Here is a 13,530-nt window from a genome sequence, read left to right on the forward strand (position 1 = left end):
ATTCTGTGGCCGCTGTGGGAGTCCCCGACCACACGGCAGCTGTGCCAGGAGACGAGGATGGCAGGTGAACACGGCCTGTCCGGTCAGGAGGCTGTGGGGGCCCAGGCGAGCCCGGCGCCCAGCAAGGTCCTCACCTGCACCTGATCCTCCGGGGTCCTGCAGGAGCCCCTGCCCTGGGGCCCCCGTCAGCCTCCTTCAGCCCTGGGTGGTCGGGGGTCTGCAGGAGAGACGCGCGCCCAGCCGCCCCGTGTGGCCGCGCAGGGCCAGGTGTCGTCCGCTCGGCACCCGGGGCAAAGCTGGGCTCAGGCCCTTTCCTGACGCTACAGCAGCTGCTCTGGCTGCCAACCTGGCCGGTGGACAATCGCTTCCACCTTTTGTTTCTGGCAAGATGTGGAGTTTGCACCTGTGAACTCACAATGCTTTCCTTTTGCGAAGTTAACAGTAGTAATAACAATGGTTTCTGATGGTAACATGGAGACTGTTCTCTTAAATCCACTTAATTAAGCAGAAATCCGAGGCGTTCTCACCCCCAGCCCTGACGCGGCAGCTGTCCTTGCGCCTGTTGTCTGTCTGTCTGTGGTAAATGACTTTTCCCTCACACACGGTGTGGTTTCCTGCGGGGGACCGCACAGGCACCCCCTGCCCGGCCCGGGCTCCGACCCAGCATCGGGATGGAATCCACCCAGGGCTCGGGTCGGCTGCGTTTCCCAAACTATTTTTAAAGTGTTTTTGGTTCAATAAAGCCATAAGCAAGTTTTGCCAGGCACTTTTTCCATTAATTTTTAAGCCGGAGTGAATTTCAAGGGAAATTTAATCCATGTGCCCCTGATTCATTCACACTTAACTCATCGAGAGGCTGTGTCGGACCCTTTGATGTCCAAGCAGAAGGCAGCGCTTTACAAGCCCGCTCAGCCTTTTTCCTTCTTGGAAACAGGAAGTGGCATCTCGCCAAAGTGTAAGTGCATGTGAATCCTCAGCGGTGATGTTGTTTCAAACCCACACCCGAGAGCCTGGGGCTACCACTGGGCCGGGGCAGGTGGGCTCCCGGAGCCAAGGGGCCGACACCCCAGCACAGCCCACCAGGCTCCCCCACTGGGCCCTGGTGCCCAGGCAGTAGGAGAGCCTTTACCGTAATTTTTTTTTGAAAATTGTGATCAACATGCAGAACAGAAATTCACCATCTCAACGTCTTTAAGTGACAGCTCACTGGATCCAGCTCATCCACATAGTGCAACCATCACCACCATCTGTCTCCAGGACCTTCTCTTCTTCCCAAACCGAGACTCTGTTCCTAATAAACACTAACCCCCAGCCCCGCCCCTGCCCGTCACTCTCTGACGGTGCGCTGCCCCTCGTGGGGCGGCGTCCGGCAGGGCTTGCCCCCTGGGACGGCGGGTCTCACAGAGCACAGTGTCCTCCAGGCTCACCCAGGGCGGGGGCCGGGCAGCCCTTCCTTCCCCTTCAAGGCAAATCGTGCTCCATTGCGTGCGTGCCCCGCACCTTCCTCAGCGGCTCGCCCGGGGTGGGCGTTGGGGTGGTGTCCTCCTTTCGGCTGCACCGAGCAGGGTGCAGAGCTCTCGGCGATGCGTCCGCAGCCGGGCTTCCGGGGCCACCCGGGGTTCTGTGCAACTCCGAGAGCAACCACTCGTGCTCCCTGGTGGGGGTGACATCCGTTGCTCTGGGGAGGGTCTCACGAACTCTGCCGGAGGCTCCGTGCCCTGGGCAAGACCTTTGTGACCTCGTGGGCCCGATGCAGGGGGAGCGGCCTCAGGGGCCCAAGGCCGCTGCCCTGGGAGGGGTCGGCTCAAGTCCCAGGTGCCACTCCAGAGGAGCCACAGTGCCCGCAGCCCGGCCAAGAGAACAGGCCCTCCTGGGGCCCGAGGGCAAAGGTCAGTGCTGCGTCTTCGGAGGCTCAGGGAGCAGCACAGGGAGTCACTAGGGAGCAGCAGCTAGCTGCCTCGTCCTGGGCAAGAGGGTCAGGCCCTCTGTCTCCCTGTTCCTCTGTCCCTCTGTCCGTCTCATCATTTCTGCTTAATGACCCACATCACTGGGCCCTCACATTCGGTCCTCACAGAGGTGTCCTCCAGATCTAGTCGGTCAGGCTGGGCAGGGAGCTCGGGGTAGGCTGGAGCAGGCCTCGGTGGCCCCGATGGGGGTGGGGATGCCCCGGGGGTCCCAGGGCAGTGAGGGTGGTGGTCGTGGTGGTGCTGTGGTCTGCAGCTGAGGGGCTCACCCACCAGCCCAGGGGAAGTCATTGATGAAAAGGCTGCAGGTTCCCACCAAGCACACCAGCTGGGTGTCCACCGCCTGTCCATCTTTCCCTTGTCACTGGGACCCCGTTTTCCTCTGGAGGCCTGTGTGGCTGCCCCGAGTTGGAGGCTCTGGGACGGGGTCCCTGGCTGAGGCCAGCACATCCTGCAGCCCATAAAGCTGTCTTGGTGCTTGATTGACAGTGTCTCTCTACCTTCAGGGCAAGATGTCCGGCCGTCACCCACTGTGTCCAGCCCCCGTTCACATCCACCCAGAATCTCGGGATTCGGAAACAGTCTCTGCAGATGGGATTAGTTAAGATGAGGCCGTCCTGGAGGGTGGCCAGTGCCCGTTGTCCTCATGGAACCTGGGAATTTGGACACAGACGCGCAGGGAGCCCCCAGCACCCCTCCCCTGGGGCCCGGACACTGTCGTCTCTGACTCCTGGCTCTGGGGCTGAGAGGGAATCTGTCTTTCTGCCGAGTCAGACAGAGCAGACGCCGCGTGCGTACAAACGCCTCCGGGCGAAGGCGAGAACCCCCAGGTCCCTCAGGGAGTCACACTCTCTGGGACTTGGCTGTTCCCGCCCAGGGAGACAGCCAGCTTCTAAGGGCCGCGCTGTTAGCCTGGTCCCGCCGCAGCTGCGGGCGCGTTTCTTAGCTTCCAGCGCCGCCTTCTGGAAGCTCCTGAAATTACACCCGCTCCCAGTGGCCTCTGGCTTCCTGCTTACCCAGAGCCGCCCTGTCAGGGACTCACGTGCCCGCTGGGCCCAAGGTGCCCGGAGATTCTGGGTCTTAGGAGAGCAGCTGCCAGACCTGCTTTCTAAGGACACAAATCGTTGCCAGCTGCCCAGCGGGGCCTGGGCCCTCGCAGTCTTGCCTGGAAGCGCCGGCACCTGAGGGGCAGCACACACACCCCGACCTGCGCTTCCCACGGTCAGGACACAGGGACACAGGGACCTTCCGGCCCAGAGGGACTGGCACACTGGGAGGAATGGATAAGGACTTAATGAGAAGCTGGGGAGCCTGGCACAGTCCTTCCTTTGTGACGGCCAACTTCCCTGGGTCTGAAATTATCCCGAGATGAGACTCAGAACAGAACAGGCAGGAAGGTCTCCCCTACAAGTGTGGACCTGCGGGGCGGGTTGGGGGGGCCTCCCCGGCACCCCAAGGTCTGGCCTGTTTAGGGGACAGGGTCATTTCCCAGGCAGAGTTGAGGTGAGTGGAGGGGCTTGGTGGCTGCAGGCCTTGACTGTGGGGTCCCAGCCGGGGAACCGGGTGGAGTCGGTGAAGGACCGTTCCCGCCGGAGCCTGAGGTCCTGCGGTCGAGGACAGGCCAGGCCTGCCCTGCTGTCCATGGTCTCCCCAGCCAGCCCCCAAGCCAGGGAGCGGGTATGTGGCCCCCTTGGAGAGGAGGTGGCTCTGGGGAAACAAAGCCTGACCCGGTGCCTGACATCACCAGGGTGACCCGTCCCCCCACCAGCTGTGTCACCCGTGTTCCAGTGCCCCCGTCCCCCACGCCCACGTCTCTCATGTCCATGTCCAGCCACGGGGTGGGGATGTAGCCATGGGCCAGGTGGGGAAAATCTGGGGAAGTTACTTTAACTTCCCGGAGCCTCCCTCCTCCACTGTCTGCCAAGTGTTCTGTGAGGTGTCAGGCGGCTGGTGGTGTCCTGGGATGGGGACAAGGACTCGGGGGCACGGGGATAGGTCTGAGCTCCTGGGCCTGGACACCGAGGCCATGCAGGTGGGTCATCTTGGGTCGTGAGACCTTCTGGAAGGTCTTGCGCCTCTTGGAAAACTGGGGGCCCACGTGACACTGATCCCTGAGGTCCAGCCCCGCCAGGCCGAGCAGGCCGGACCGAGGTCGCGTCCCTGGGGTCAGTACCACCTATGTCCTTCCACGGAGAAAACCACCAATCCTGGGCGGGAGGCCCGAGAGCCCCGGGCGCAGAGGTGACCCGCCAGTCACTGCTGTAGGCTGTGGCCGCATCTGGGTGGACACACCCTGGGGTTGAGGGAGGTGGCCACGTCCCAGGGCCCAGGGTGGCCCCTCGCGGATTTTGCACATTCGGAGCCTGGGGGAGGCAGAGGGCTCCGCGCCCGTTCGGGGTCCAGCCCTGGTGGGACGTGGTATGAGGGGGCAGAGCTGTGGGCCTGGGGCCCGGGGTAGGGGGCAGCAGGCCCTGCCCAGGAGTGTGGACGCGCCCCTGGTCTGGACAGAGGGGACTACCTGCGGAGGGGAACAGAAGAGCCTCCCACCCACTACCCACTCGCATGTCCACCCGCCCACCCACCGCCCTCTCCCAGGAACGCGCCGCCCGCCAGCGACTGGCTTCACGTGACATCCGCCGAAGGGCACCCACCTCTCCCGCAAATGCTCGCACCCCTTCCCGCTCCTGAGAACCTGCGCCCAACCCACCGGCCTGCCGACCCCAGACACCCCGTCCAGGGGCCTCCACGCGTGTCCTGACCACCAGTCCAGCCCCGCAGGTGAGCGCCGCCCACCGGCCGTCCACGAAGCCAGACCCTCCGTGAGGGCCCTTCTTCCCGCGGAGGCCCCGCTGCGCTAGCTCTCCCTCCTCTCAGGGCACTCGGGCGCACAGCCCGTGGGCCCCCTTCACCTGCTGCCTTTCTGGCCTCACCTGTCACCTCTCTGCCCTCACGTCCCTCCAGCTGCCCTCCCGGGGCCGGAGCATCAGCAGCTCCGGTGAATCCAGGTCCACGCTGACCAGTGACCAGCGAGCGACCCGCGGGGCTGCCATCACAGGAGGCGGAGAAACCCGGCGGCTCCGAGGAGCGGGAACAGCGCCGCCTTGTGGGGAGCGGGGGACCGGCCGCGGGAGGGTGCCCGGAGCCGCCGGGGGCGGTCGCGGGCGCGGGCCGGCGCGGGAAGGGGAGCAGGGCCGGATCCCGGAGCCGCCCTGGGGCGGAGACCCTCGCTGGTCAGGCCAGGTCGCAGCGCCGCCCCCGGCCGGGAGCCCATGTAACAAAGGACGCCGCCGCCCGGGGAGGCCGGGTCAGCCTGGAGGACCAGGCGCTTCGCCCGCAGGCCAGCGCGGCGCCGGGCGGCGGCGTCCAGGCGGGACCCGGCCGGGGCTTCGGCGACTTGACAAACACCAAGGGGACAGGTGTTGGGCTCCGCCCGAGGCCCTGTGCGCGCAGAGCGCCCATCGGGAGCAGCACACCCGCCTTCACAGCCTCGAGGTTTCATGCCAGTTGCGCAGGACGGCTTCCCCTGTTATGACATCAAAGAAAGAACGTGAACCCCGGGGAACTGCGGAGTGTTAAGCAAACTTTAATTCACTCCTCCGGACACCAGAGTCAGATCAGTGCTTTACAGTAAAGGTGAAATAATGAGGGCTCATTTTCGATTTGGAAATTAAATTCTGGAAAACAAGAAGGAAGGAAGGAAGGGAAACCTGCGCCCAGCAGATAAGGCATGTCGTCCAGGTGCCCGCTCCTCCAGGCCGCCCTCCCGACCCACTCAGTGGCCCTGCACCCCGAGCGTCCACTGAGCCGGGCGGGCAGCGCGGCCCTAGGAGGTGAGCTTGGAGTAGCTGGGAGGGGACAGCTTCCGCCGCAGGAACTTGAGGGTGTAGAGCGGAAGACAGCTGACGACCGTGATCGCCGACACTTTCCACACGAAGGTCACGGTTGTGATGAAGGCCACGTCTGCAGAGAGAACCCGGGACAGTGTGAGAGGCGGCGGAGGGCCGTGGCCAGGGGCTCTCTCCTGCGCCCTGACCACAGGGCCCCACGGAGGCACCGCCTTCCCTGGACGCCACGTACAACCGATTCCTTTAATATGACAATGAATTCCTTTAATGTAACAATGAATTCCTTTGGTATATAATGAAATAAAACAATTAGATTAAGACACATGAAACCAAAGTACTCACACCAAACGCTATTTGCTGGCTATTCAGGGCAGACACCACACAGCTCGTGGGGCTGGTCCCCGAGGTCACACCACGGGGCGTGGCCTCTGTGGCTCATTCACACTGTCCAGGCCACCCACGTCCTCCTGAGGTGCACGTGCCACATTGCCATCACAGGGGACGCGTTCTCCAGTCGCCCTCAAAGTGCCCCTGGGGCAGATCTCTGTTCTCCATGCAACAGGCCAATCTAACCCTCACAGTGGGAGGAGCCCCAAGAAAAGCTGACCCAGCGTCTGATCCTGACCCGAGGATCCCAACCTGGCAGGAGTCGTGGGCTCAGACACGCAGGGCATGGGCTGCACTTAAACCCTCCAAGTGTCTTCCAATGGCTCGAGCCTAAAACTTCAAGGGCAAAGTGTCGTGGGGACGACACCTGGAGGACACTGGATGCCCAGCAACCCCCCCACTCCCACCCCCACCCCAAGGGGCCGCAGAACCAAAAGGGGCCCAGGGCCTCCGGGCTGCCGCTGTGGGAAGAGCCCACGGCAAACGGCAGGAGAGACGGTGATTTCGTCCGTCACGCGAGCTCTGCCAGACTTCCACACTCCGGGGAGAAGGGGCCCCTGCGCGCAGCTAAGAAAGCGCCCAGAGACCCCTGCCTCCCCCCTCTCGGAAACAAAACAGGAACAGACCGCACAGGGCAGGCTGGGGGGGGGGTCAGACATTTCAGGTGCCCGGCTGGTGAGGACAGACAGACACGATCACAGGAACCACAGCAGGGGAGGCACCGTCACTGCGGCGCGGGCCCAGTGTGGGTCACACACACCTTCTGAGCACAACTGGACCGGCCGCTACCCCAGCAGGACTGCAAAGCATGGGCAACACTCCCTCTTGGACCTGCACCTGGAAAGCTCCAGCTGGTCCCCAAATGCAAACACACTTGCTCCCGGGCACCGAGATACCACGGCTCCTGGCCGCCTGGTTCCCACACCAAACTCGACACGTGAGCGTGTCCCTGCAGCAACCCCCACGCCTCCAGCTCCGGCCAGTTCTGTTGCTGGTCCACACCACCGCCCACAGTGGCGCTGCACCCCCACCCCATTGTTGGCTCTGGCTCCAGGCCTACACGTCGGTGCTGGAGTGGGGGCCTGGGCCCAAGTGAGAGGCCCCGAGGTCGGAGCATCGCTCGCATGCTGACCACACTAACTCACGTTCACACAGGAAAACAAATGTTTACCCTTAAAACAAAATAACTGAGCGATGACCATGTGAAAATAACCATTTCTTACATGCCAGAGCTATTTTTTTGGTGACTGTGTCTTTTAACACAAAAATATGCATTTTTAATATTTTCCCCATCTCTTCACCCAACTTCTACTTTAATGACCCTCTTATGTCTCTCCCATTTATAACGTTAAAGTTACAGAAAAGGAACAAAATTCATAAATCCCTACGTTAAACTTGCCTGAACAGACACCATCTAAAGAGCAACCCGGAGTGAAGGAGGAGATGGTTCATAATCCGTGGCTGTAGTTACAATGACGTTGACCACAGAACCACGGGACACTGCTTCCCCTACCTGACGGGCCTGGAGGCTCATCTCTCTGTCCAGGAAGTCCGCCTGCCCTAGACGGCTGGTGTCCGGAACAGAGGGAGCTACCCACTTTGCCTCAGGATGGCCTCTCTGATGAGGGAGGGGAAGAGCTGGGTCTGATCAGGGTCAGGTGCGGGGGGCCAGGGGAGGTGGGTCTTGGGAAGGGGCTGAGCACGTCTTGCAGGGGCACAGGCGACGCTGGTCCCCTGAGGGGCAAGGTTGGGGTAACTCCTTGGCTGTCAGGGAGTGAGTCTGACCACCCTGTCCTCCGTCTGCAGGGCCGGGGGAGGCCATGGCCGCCAGCCTGTGCCCAGTGCACACACAGCGGACAGGCTGCTTCCTCGTGGTCGCACGGCCCCGAATTCGCCGCGGTCTGCCGGGCAGCTGGGCTGCCCAGGGTGGAGCCTCAGGCACGGTGCCCACGGCCTGGGGGAAACAAGGCGGCAGGGAGGGTGACCCCTGGGGTTCTGGGCTCCGTCCCTCTCCCCTGCAGCCTCAGCTGCTTCGATCAGGAAAAGGGACAAACAACACGGCTCTTTTGGGAGAACCAGCACAACTTCAGTATCATTTTAAAGCCAAGAGTGAAAACCTGAGTTTTACGTGTCCCTGCAGGAAGTTAAGTCCTTCACAAAAATAGGCGTCTGTGTTGTGAGGTCTGATGTGGGTTTTATTCTGATCCACAGTCTAAGATAATGTCTTAAGAAGTGATAGCAAGAAAATGTTTAGAAAGCAGTAACAGACAATTATTCAAAGAAGAATTCCATGGCAACTTACCAAAATATTCATTTAGAAAAGCAAGCGAGGCCACGTAGCAGCCGAGGCTGAGGAACTGGGCCACAACCATCAGCCAGTGCCACGTCCTGACGGTCAGGGCCACCATCAGCAGCTCCGTGAGGATGAGGGCCGTGAAGGAGATGGCCACGACGTGCACAAACTCAGACTCGAAGAGCACCAGGGCCCCATACATGAGGATGCCGCCTGGAAAACAGCGAGGGTGGGCAGGGCTTCTGACGCCATGCTTTTCACCTGGGCGGACACTCTGTACCGGGCAAGTGGCGGGAGGGCGCCCAGGGAGGGAGCTGACACCAGCAACACTGAGGGTCTGGGGCTGCGTGCATCCATGGTCAGTGATGTGCTTAAACTCTGCATTAGGAATAGGACAGACGTGGACTGGCTGGATCAGCCAGAGACATCAAACAGAGGCTTCAGAGCGCTGACACCTGGAGGGGAGCACGCCTGCACTTGGACTACCGCAGCGGCTACACGCTCAGTGGGACCCGGCAGGCCCGCCCGCCAGTCACACAGCAGCAGTCTCTGGTTTGTCTGGGACACCGAGTGAGCGCAGCGGACTGCTTCTGACTATGTAATTCAGATGTCTCCAAGTCCTCCTGCCACACCAGAAAGCAAGCCACTGTGTGGGGCAGACAGCGTGATAAGTGTTTATTAAATTTTGGGGACTGTCATTTATTTAAAAACAGGTCAGTTTTTAGGTGACAAGCACCAGGAGAAGGTGCCAACCCACGTCTCCTGTGAAGAGGTCGGCAGGACCAGCTGCTGGAGGGTCGGTTTACGAGATCAGCAGAAGGCAACGCTCAACTGCCGATGACATTCCAAGCTGTTGAACGTCAGCCAGGAGGGGAACACGATGCTGCGACTGGAGGGCAAGAAGCCTTCCGTCCAGGAGGGCAAGGCCCGTCTTACCTTGGTAGACACTGATTAAAACCCAGACGAGGAAGGTCTTAAAGGATAAGGATCTCCCCTGGGGAAACAGTGGAAGAGCTTGGTTACTGGAGCCGAACGCACACTCAAGCCGCTGGGGGCAACTTCTAGAAAGACCCAGGCCCCCAGGCAGGGAGGGCAGCCGTGGCCCAGGGCCCCAGCAGTTTCCCTGTGAGGGATGGACCACCTGCCGCCCAGGCTGGCGTGTGGGTCCTTCTGCCTCCAGCCTCCCGGGGGCTCCCAGATGCTCCCCCAAGTCACCTGGGGCCGTCCCCCTCCCGTGTGGTTACATGACTCACGGCCCATGTCTGAGGTCAGGGCCGGGAGCACAGTCTGCACCTAGCTCCTGGGTGGGCGGTTCTGTGGGTCCTGACATGCAGTCACGCTCCCACCACGGTGCCGACGGGCCGTCCTTCACCCCCAAGCTTCCCCACTTGCACCCTTGCAGGCACCCCTCACCCCCAGTCACTGGCAGCCACCCATCTGTTGTTCCCTGTTCCCGCAGTTCTGTTTCCCAGGGGGCATCGCACTGGCCGTGGACTCTGGTGCTCAGGTGCACTGAAGGCTCGCCTGTGGTTCCTCCTCCGTCTGCCAACCAGACCCTGCTTAGCGCTGCACCCGCCCCCCAACCCCCGCCGCGGGAAGGGCGCCTGGTGGCTTCAGCCCTGGCAGGTAGACCAAGCTGCCGTGATTCTGTGTGAACACGTGTTCTCCTGAGTGTGATGGCCGGGCCGTGAGTGTGACTTTGACAGGAGTCCGTGGACCGTCTTCCAAGTGGCTGTGCTCCCAGCGGCACGAGGAGGCCCCAGGGCTCCGGCACCGGTGCTTCTAGGAGCCGTGGTGCCTCGCACTTACTCCCCGATGAGAAACAGTGCTGAGCATCTTCCCACAAAGTCGGTAACTGCCGTCACATTTGGTGTGGTGTCACTTCAGGTCTTGGCCCATTTAAAACCTTGGGTTGTCTTCTTTTTGAGTTTTGAGGGTTCTTCATATATTCTGGGTACAAGTCCTCTGTCAAAAGTGTGACTTGCAAATATTTTCTACTGGTCTGTGGGTTTTTTTCATTTTTTTAAGTGTCACTCACAGAAAAAAAGTTTTTAATTATTACGGCACAGCCCAATTTATCAGTTTTCCCCTTTGTGAATCATGCTTCTGACTGCGCATCTGAACACGTGCTGCCTAACCTAAAGTCACGCACATCTCCTGAATTTTCTTCCAGGGAGTTTGTAGTTTTCCATTTTCCATTTAGGCCTGTGGCCCACTTTGATGGATTTCTGCGTGGGACCTGAGGTGTGGGTGAGGTTCTGCTTTTGCTGATGGGCGACCAGTGGTCTGAACCCTCCCCTGGGTCCGGCCAGGCTGGACAAGGATCTGGCTCCCAAGGCTGTGTTTCAGGGCTCTCTCCTACTCCACTGGCCTACGTGCTGTCCTTTGCCAGTGAACAGGGCACTGTGAGTCTTCCAGCTTGGTTCCTCTTTTTCGAAACTGTTTCGGTCATTCTAGTCCCCTTGCCTTTCCACATAAACTCTAGGACCAGCTTGTCAACATTCAGCAACACTGAGCCTTCTGATCCACAAACATGCATTTATACCTGTTAAAGACTTCTTTCAGTGGTTTTATAGTTTCAGCACAGAGATCCTGCAAGTACCTTGTATCTCACTTTTCTGTGCTATTATAAAGTGTTTTAAGATGTTTTTCAAACCTTAATTGTTCAGAGGGGAGGCTTCAGCTCAGCGGTAGAGTGCCCGCCTAGCACACACAAGGTCCTGGGTTCAATCCCCAGTACCTCCAATAAAAAAATAAACAAATCTAATTACCTCCCACCACAAAACTCAACTGTTCACTGCTACTATATAGACTTAGAAATAATTAAAAATATTTCCCCTTGTATCCTGCAACTTTACTAAATTTACTAGTCTAGGATGGTTTTTTGTGGATCATTTGGGATTTTCTACATAGAAAATTATGACATGTGCAAACGCATTTTTATTCCTTCCTTTTCAATTTCTATGCCTTTAATTTCCTTTTCTTGCCTTGTCACTTTTTTAATTACATAAGGATACAAACATATACGTCAAAAGTTAAAACCTTTCTGAGAATATTCAACAGAAAATACAAGTAGTGAAGTAGTTCTAGCAGCTCAAGGTCTAGGCTTCAAGGACTCGGATGCAGGACTGCTATCTGCTGGCTGTCTCGACAGTTGGTCCAGCTGTAACTCAGATGTCTCTGCAGAGAGTGAGCAGTTCCATTCATCAAGACTACGCCACGACGCACTGGCAACTGAATTCACAGCTTACAAGTCCGAACTATCTCAGGGCCACACAGGCTGGCTCAGCTGACCAGGGGTCACTGAAGTCCTGACCCCTGGGTCTCACGTGCAGGTGGCTTTTCCTAAGAGGCCACAGACCATTTAGGGTAAAGTCGGTCATCTGCAGATTTAGGAAGGATGAGGCCCTAAGCTTTCTGCCATGCTGGCAACCCCCAGGAAACCAGAAGTAACTGTACTCATGAGAAAAGCTTAATAATTCAAAGCCAAACTTGACCTCCAAAAGAGGAACACCAAGGCGTTGTTACCAACACACCCTTCTCTGTAAGGGAGGAAAACCATGTGGTTTTAGGAAGGGGAAGGAAAAGTGGCCTTTGTTTAATTGATTCATTTCTTCCCTGTGAATCCACCAAACAGTCAGCGAACAGATAATGTGTGCGGGTGAGGTTTAGGTCCTGGGAGAGGACTGGCTGATCTTCTAGAGCAGTAAGTCAGATCTGCGATGCCTGGAGTATATACACTCTTAGTATAAAAAGTAAGTGTTAAAAAAGGGTATTTTACTGCACATTGGCGTGCCTTCCCCTGTTGCACCGGGGTGTGCGCCCTGCCCACCTCTGAGGTAGTCCGTGAATTTGCTGAGACCTCAGGTTTCTGCCCGGAACCCACCAGATAAGCTATTTCTGGGATGAGCGCCTTGCACCCTGTGGCCGCTCTTGGCAGGCGTCCTACGCGGCTGCTCGACTGTCAGTTCGTTTGTCTCGAACTCCTGATTTCTCTCCCTGGCTGAGCGTAGGCGTGGTGAGACCAGCGCGACGTCCCCTGAGTCTGAAGCCCCCAGCGCAGCCCCGCATGGCGCCGCCCGCCGAGGCGGCACAGGTACCGCTTGGGCCAGCGGGCGCAGAGGGCTGTGCTCAGAAGCAACATGAAGCTTCAAAACGTGTCTCTCACTTCAGTAAGAAAAACACTTTGATCAGGTCAGCTCGTTGAGCACCTTAGCGCTACCGTGCTTTTTAAAGATGTATCAAAAAGACAAAAAGTACAGGTTTGGGGTCTTGAAGAAGAGCCTGGAGAAGACGAGTGATTGAGCTCTTGTCACAACAACGTGGGCTGGCGTCCCGCCTCCAGGGAACTGACATGTTCTAACTGCTGGTCACCTGCACAGAAATGGAACGCCGGGGCCTGCGGGGAGGCCGGCTCACTCAGGGCGCTGGGCACGCCCTCCATCCCGCTGTGAAAACAAGCTTTCATAAAGCACGCGGCACATTTAGAGCTTCTTTGGGAACACCCAATCCTACCAGAGTGCGTCTCTGGGCCTCTGCACCCGGGACTTCTTCTTTAGCAGTATCGTTGCAACAGCAGCACTGGTCTCAGGGACAGAAATGTGTCTCTGACTGTTCTCCAGTTCCGAAATCTACACCCAGAGAGGATCGGGGGCGTTCAGAGGGAGCAGGGCCGAGGCTGCGGGTCCTGCGTGCTGCGTCCTGTGCCCGGCGGGCCTGCCCCGGGGCAGCAACGCGGACCAGCTGGAGCCACAGGTTGGAGTCTCCCTTACACAGAAAGAGGCGAGAGCTCCCTCAGCCACTGGGCCCTCACTCCCGAAAGTCGCACGAGGGGCAAGGCACACCCTTTAAAACGACCACTGTACACGTGACGTCAGAGCTGGACTGTACCAGCGTGAGAAAACACCGTCCCCCCGGGTCACTGGGCACACCTTGGTGAGGTCCTTGTAGAGTTCGGGGTAGAGCATCGCCGTGTCCGGCCTCACGTCCTCGTCCAGCACCAGGGAGAACACCGGGAACATGGTGTAGACAGTCGCATACC

General features: G+C 59.0%; 1 protein-coding gene across 7 annotated transcripts in view; it reads right to left on the reverse strand.

Annotated features, from left to right (window-relative positions):
* Positions 1-5,527: 5,527 nt before the first annotated feature.
* The window catches only part of ATP9B (ATPase phospholipid transporting 9B (putative)), a 154,402-nt gene continuing 146,399 nt past the window's right edge, over positions 5,528-13,530 (reverse strand). For all 7 annotated transcript variants that reach the window (XM_072952379.1, XM_072952375.1, XM_072952376.1 and 4 more), the window contains 4 exons: positions 13,421-13,529; positions 9,426-9,483; positions 8,499-8,702; positions 5,528-5,924 (listed from right to left, as the gene is read on the reverse strand). In XM_072952379.1, coding sequence (XP_072808480.1) covers positions 5,788-5,924; positions 8,499-8,702; positions 9,426-9,483; positions 13,421-13,529 — 508 coding nt within the window. In that variant the 3' untranslated portion in view covers positions 5,528-5,787. The remainder of the gene's footprint in view (positions 5,925-8,498; positions 8,703-9,425; positions 9,484-13,420; position 13,530) is intronic.

This window comes from Vicugna pacos, chromosome 30 (assembly GCF_048564905.1).
Source record: "Vicugna pacos chromosome 30, VicPac4, whole genome shotgun sequence".
NCBI lineage: Eukaryota > Metazoa > Chordata > Mammalia > Artiodactyla > Camelidae > Vicugna > Vicugna pacos.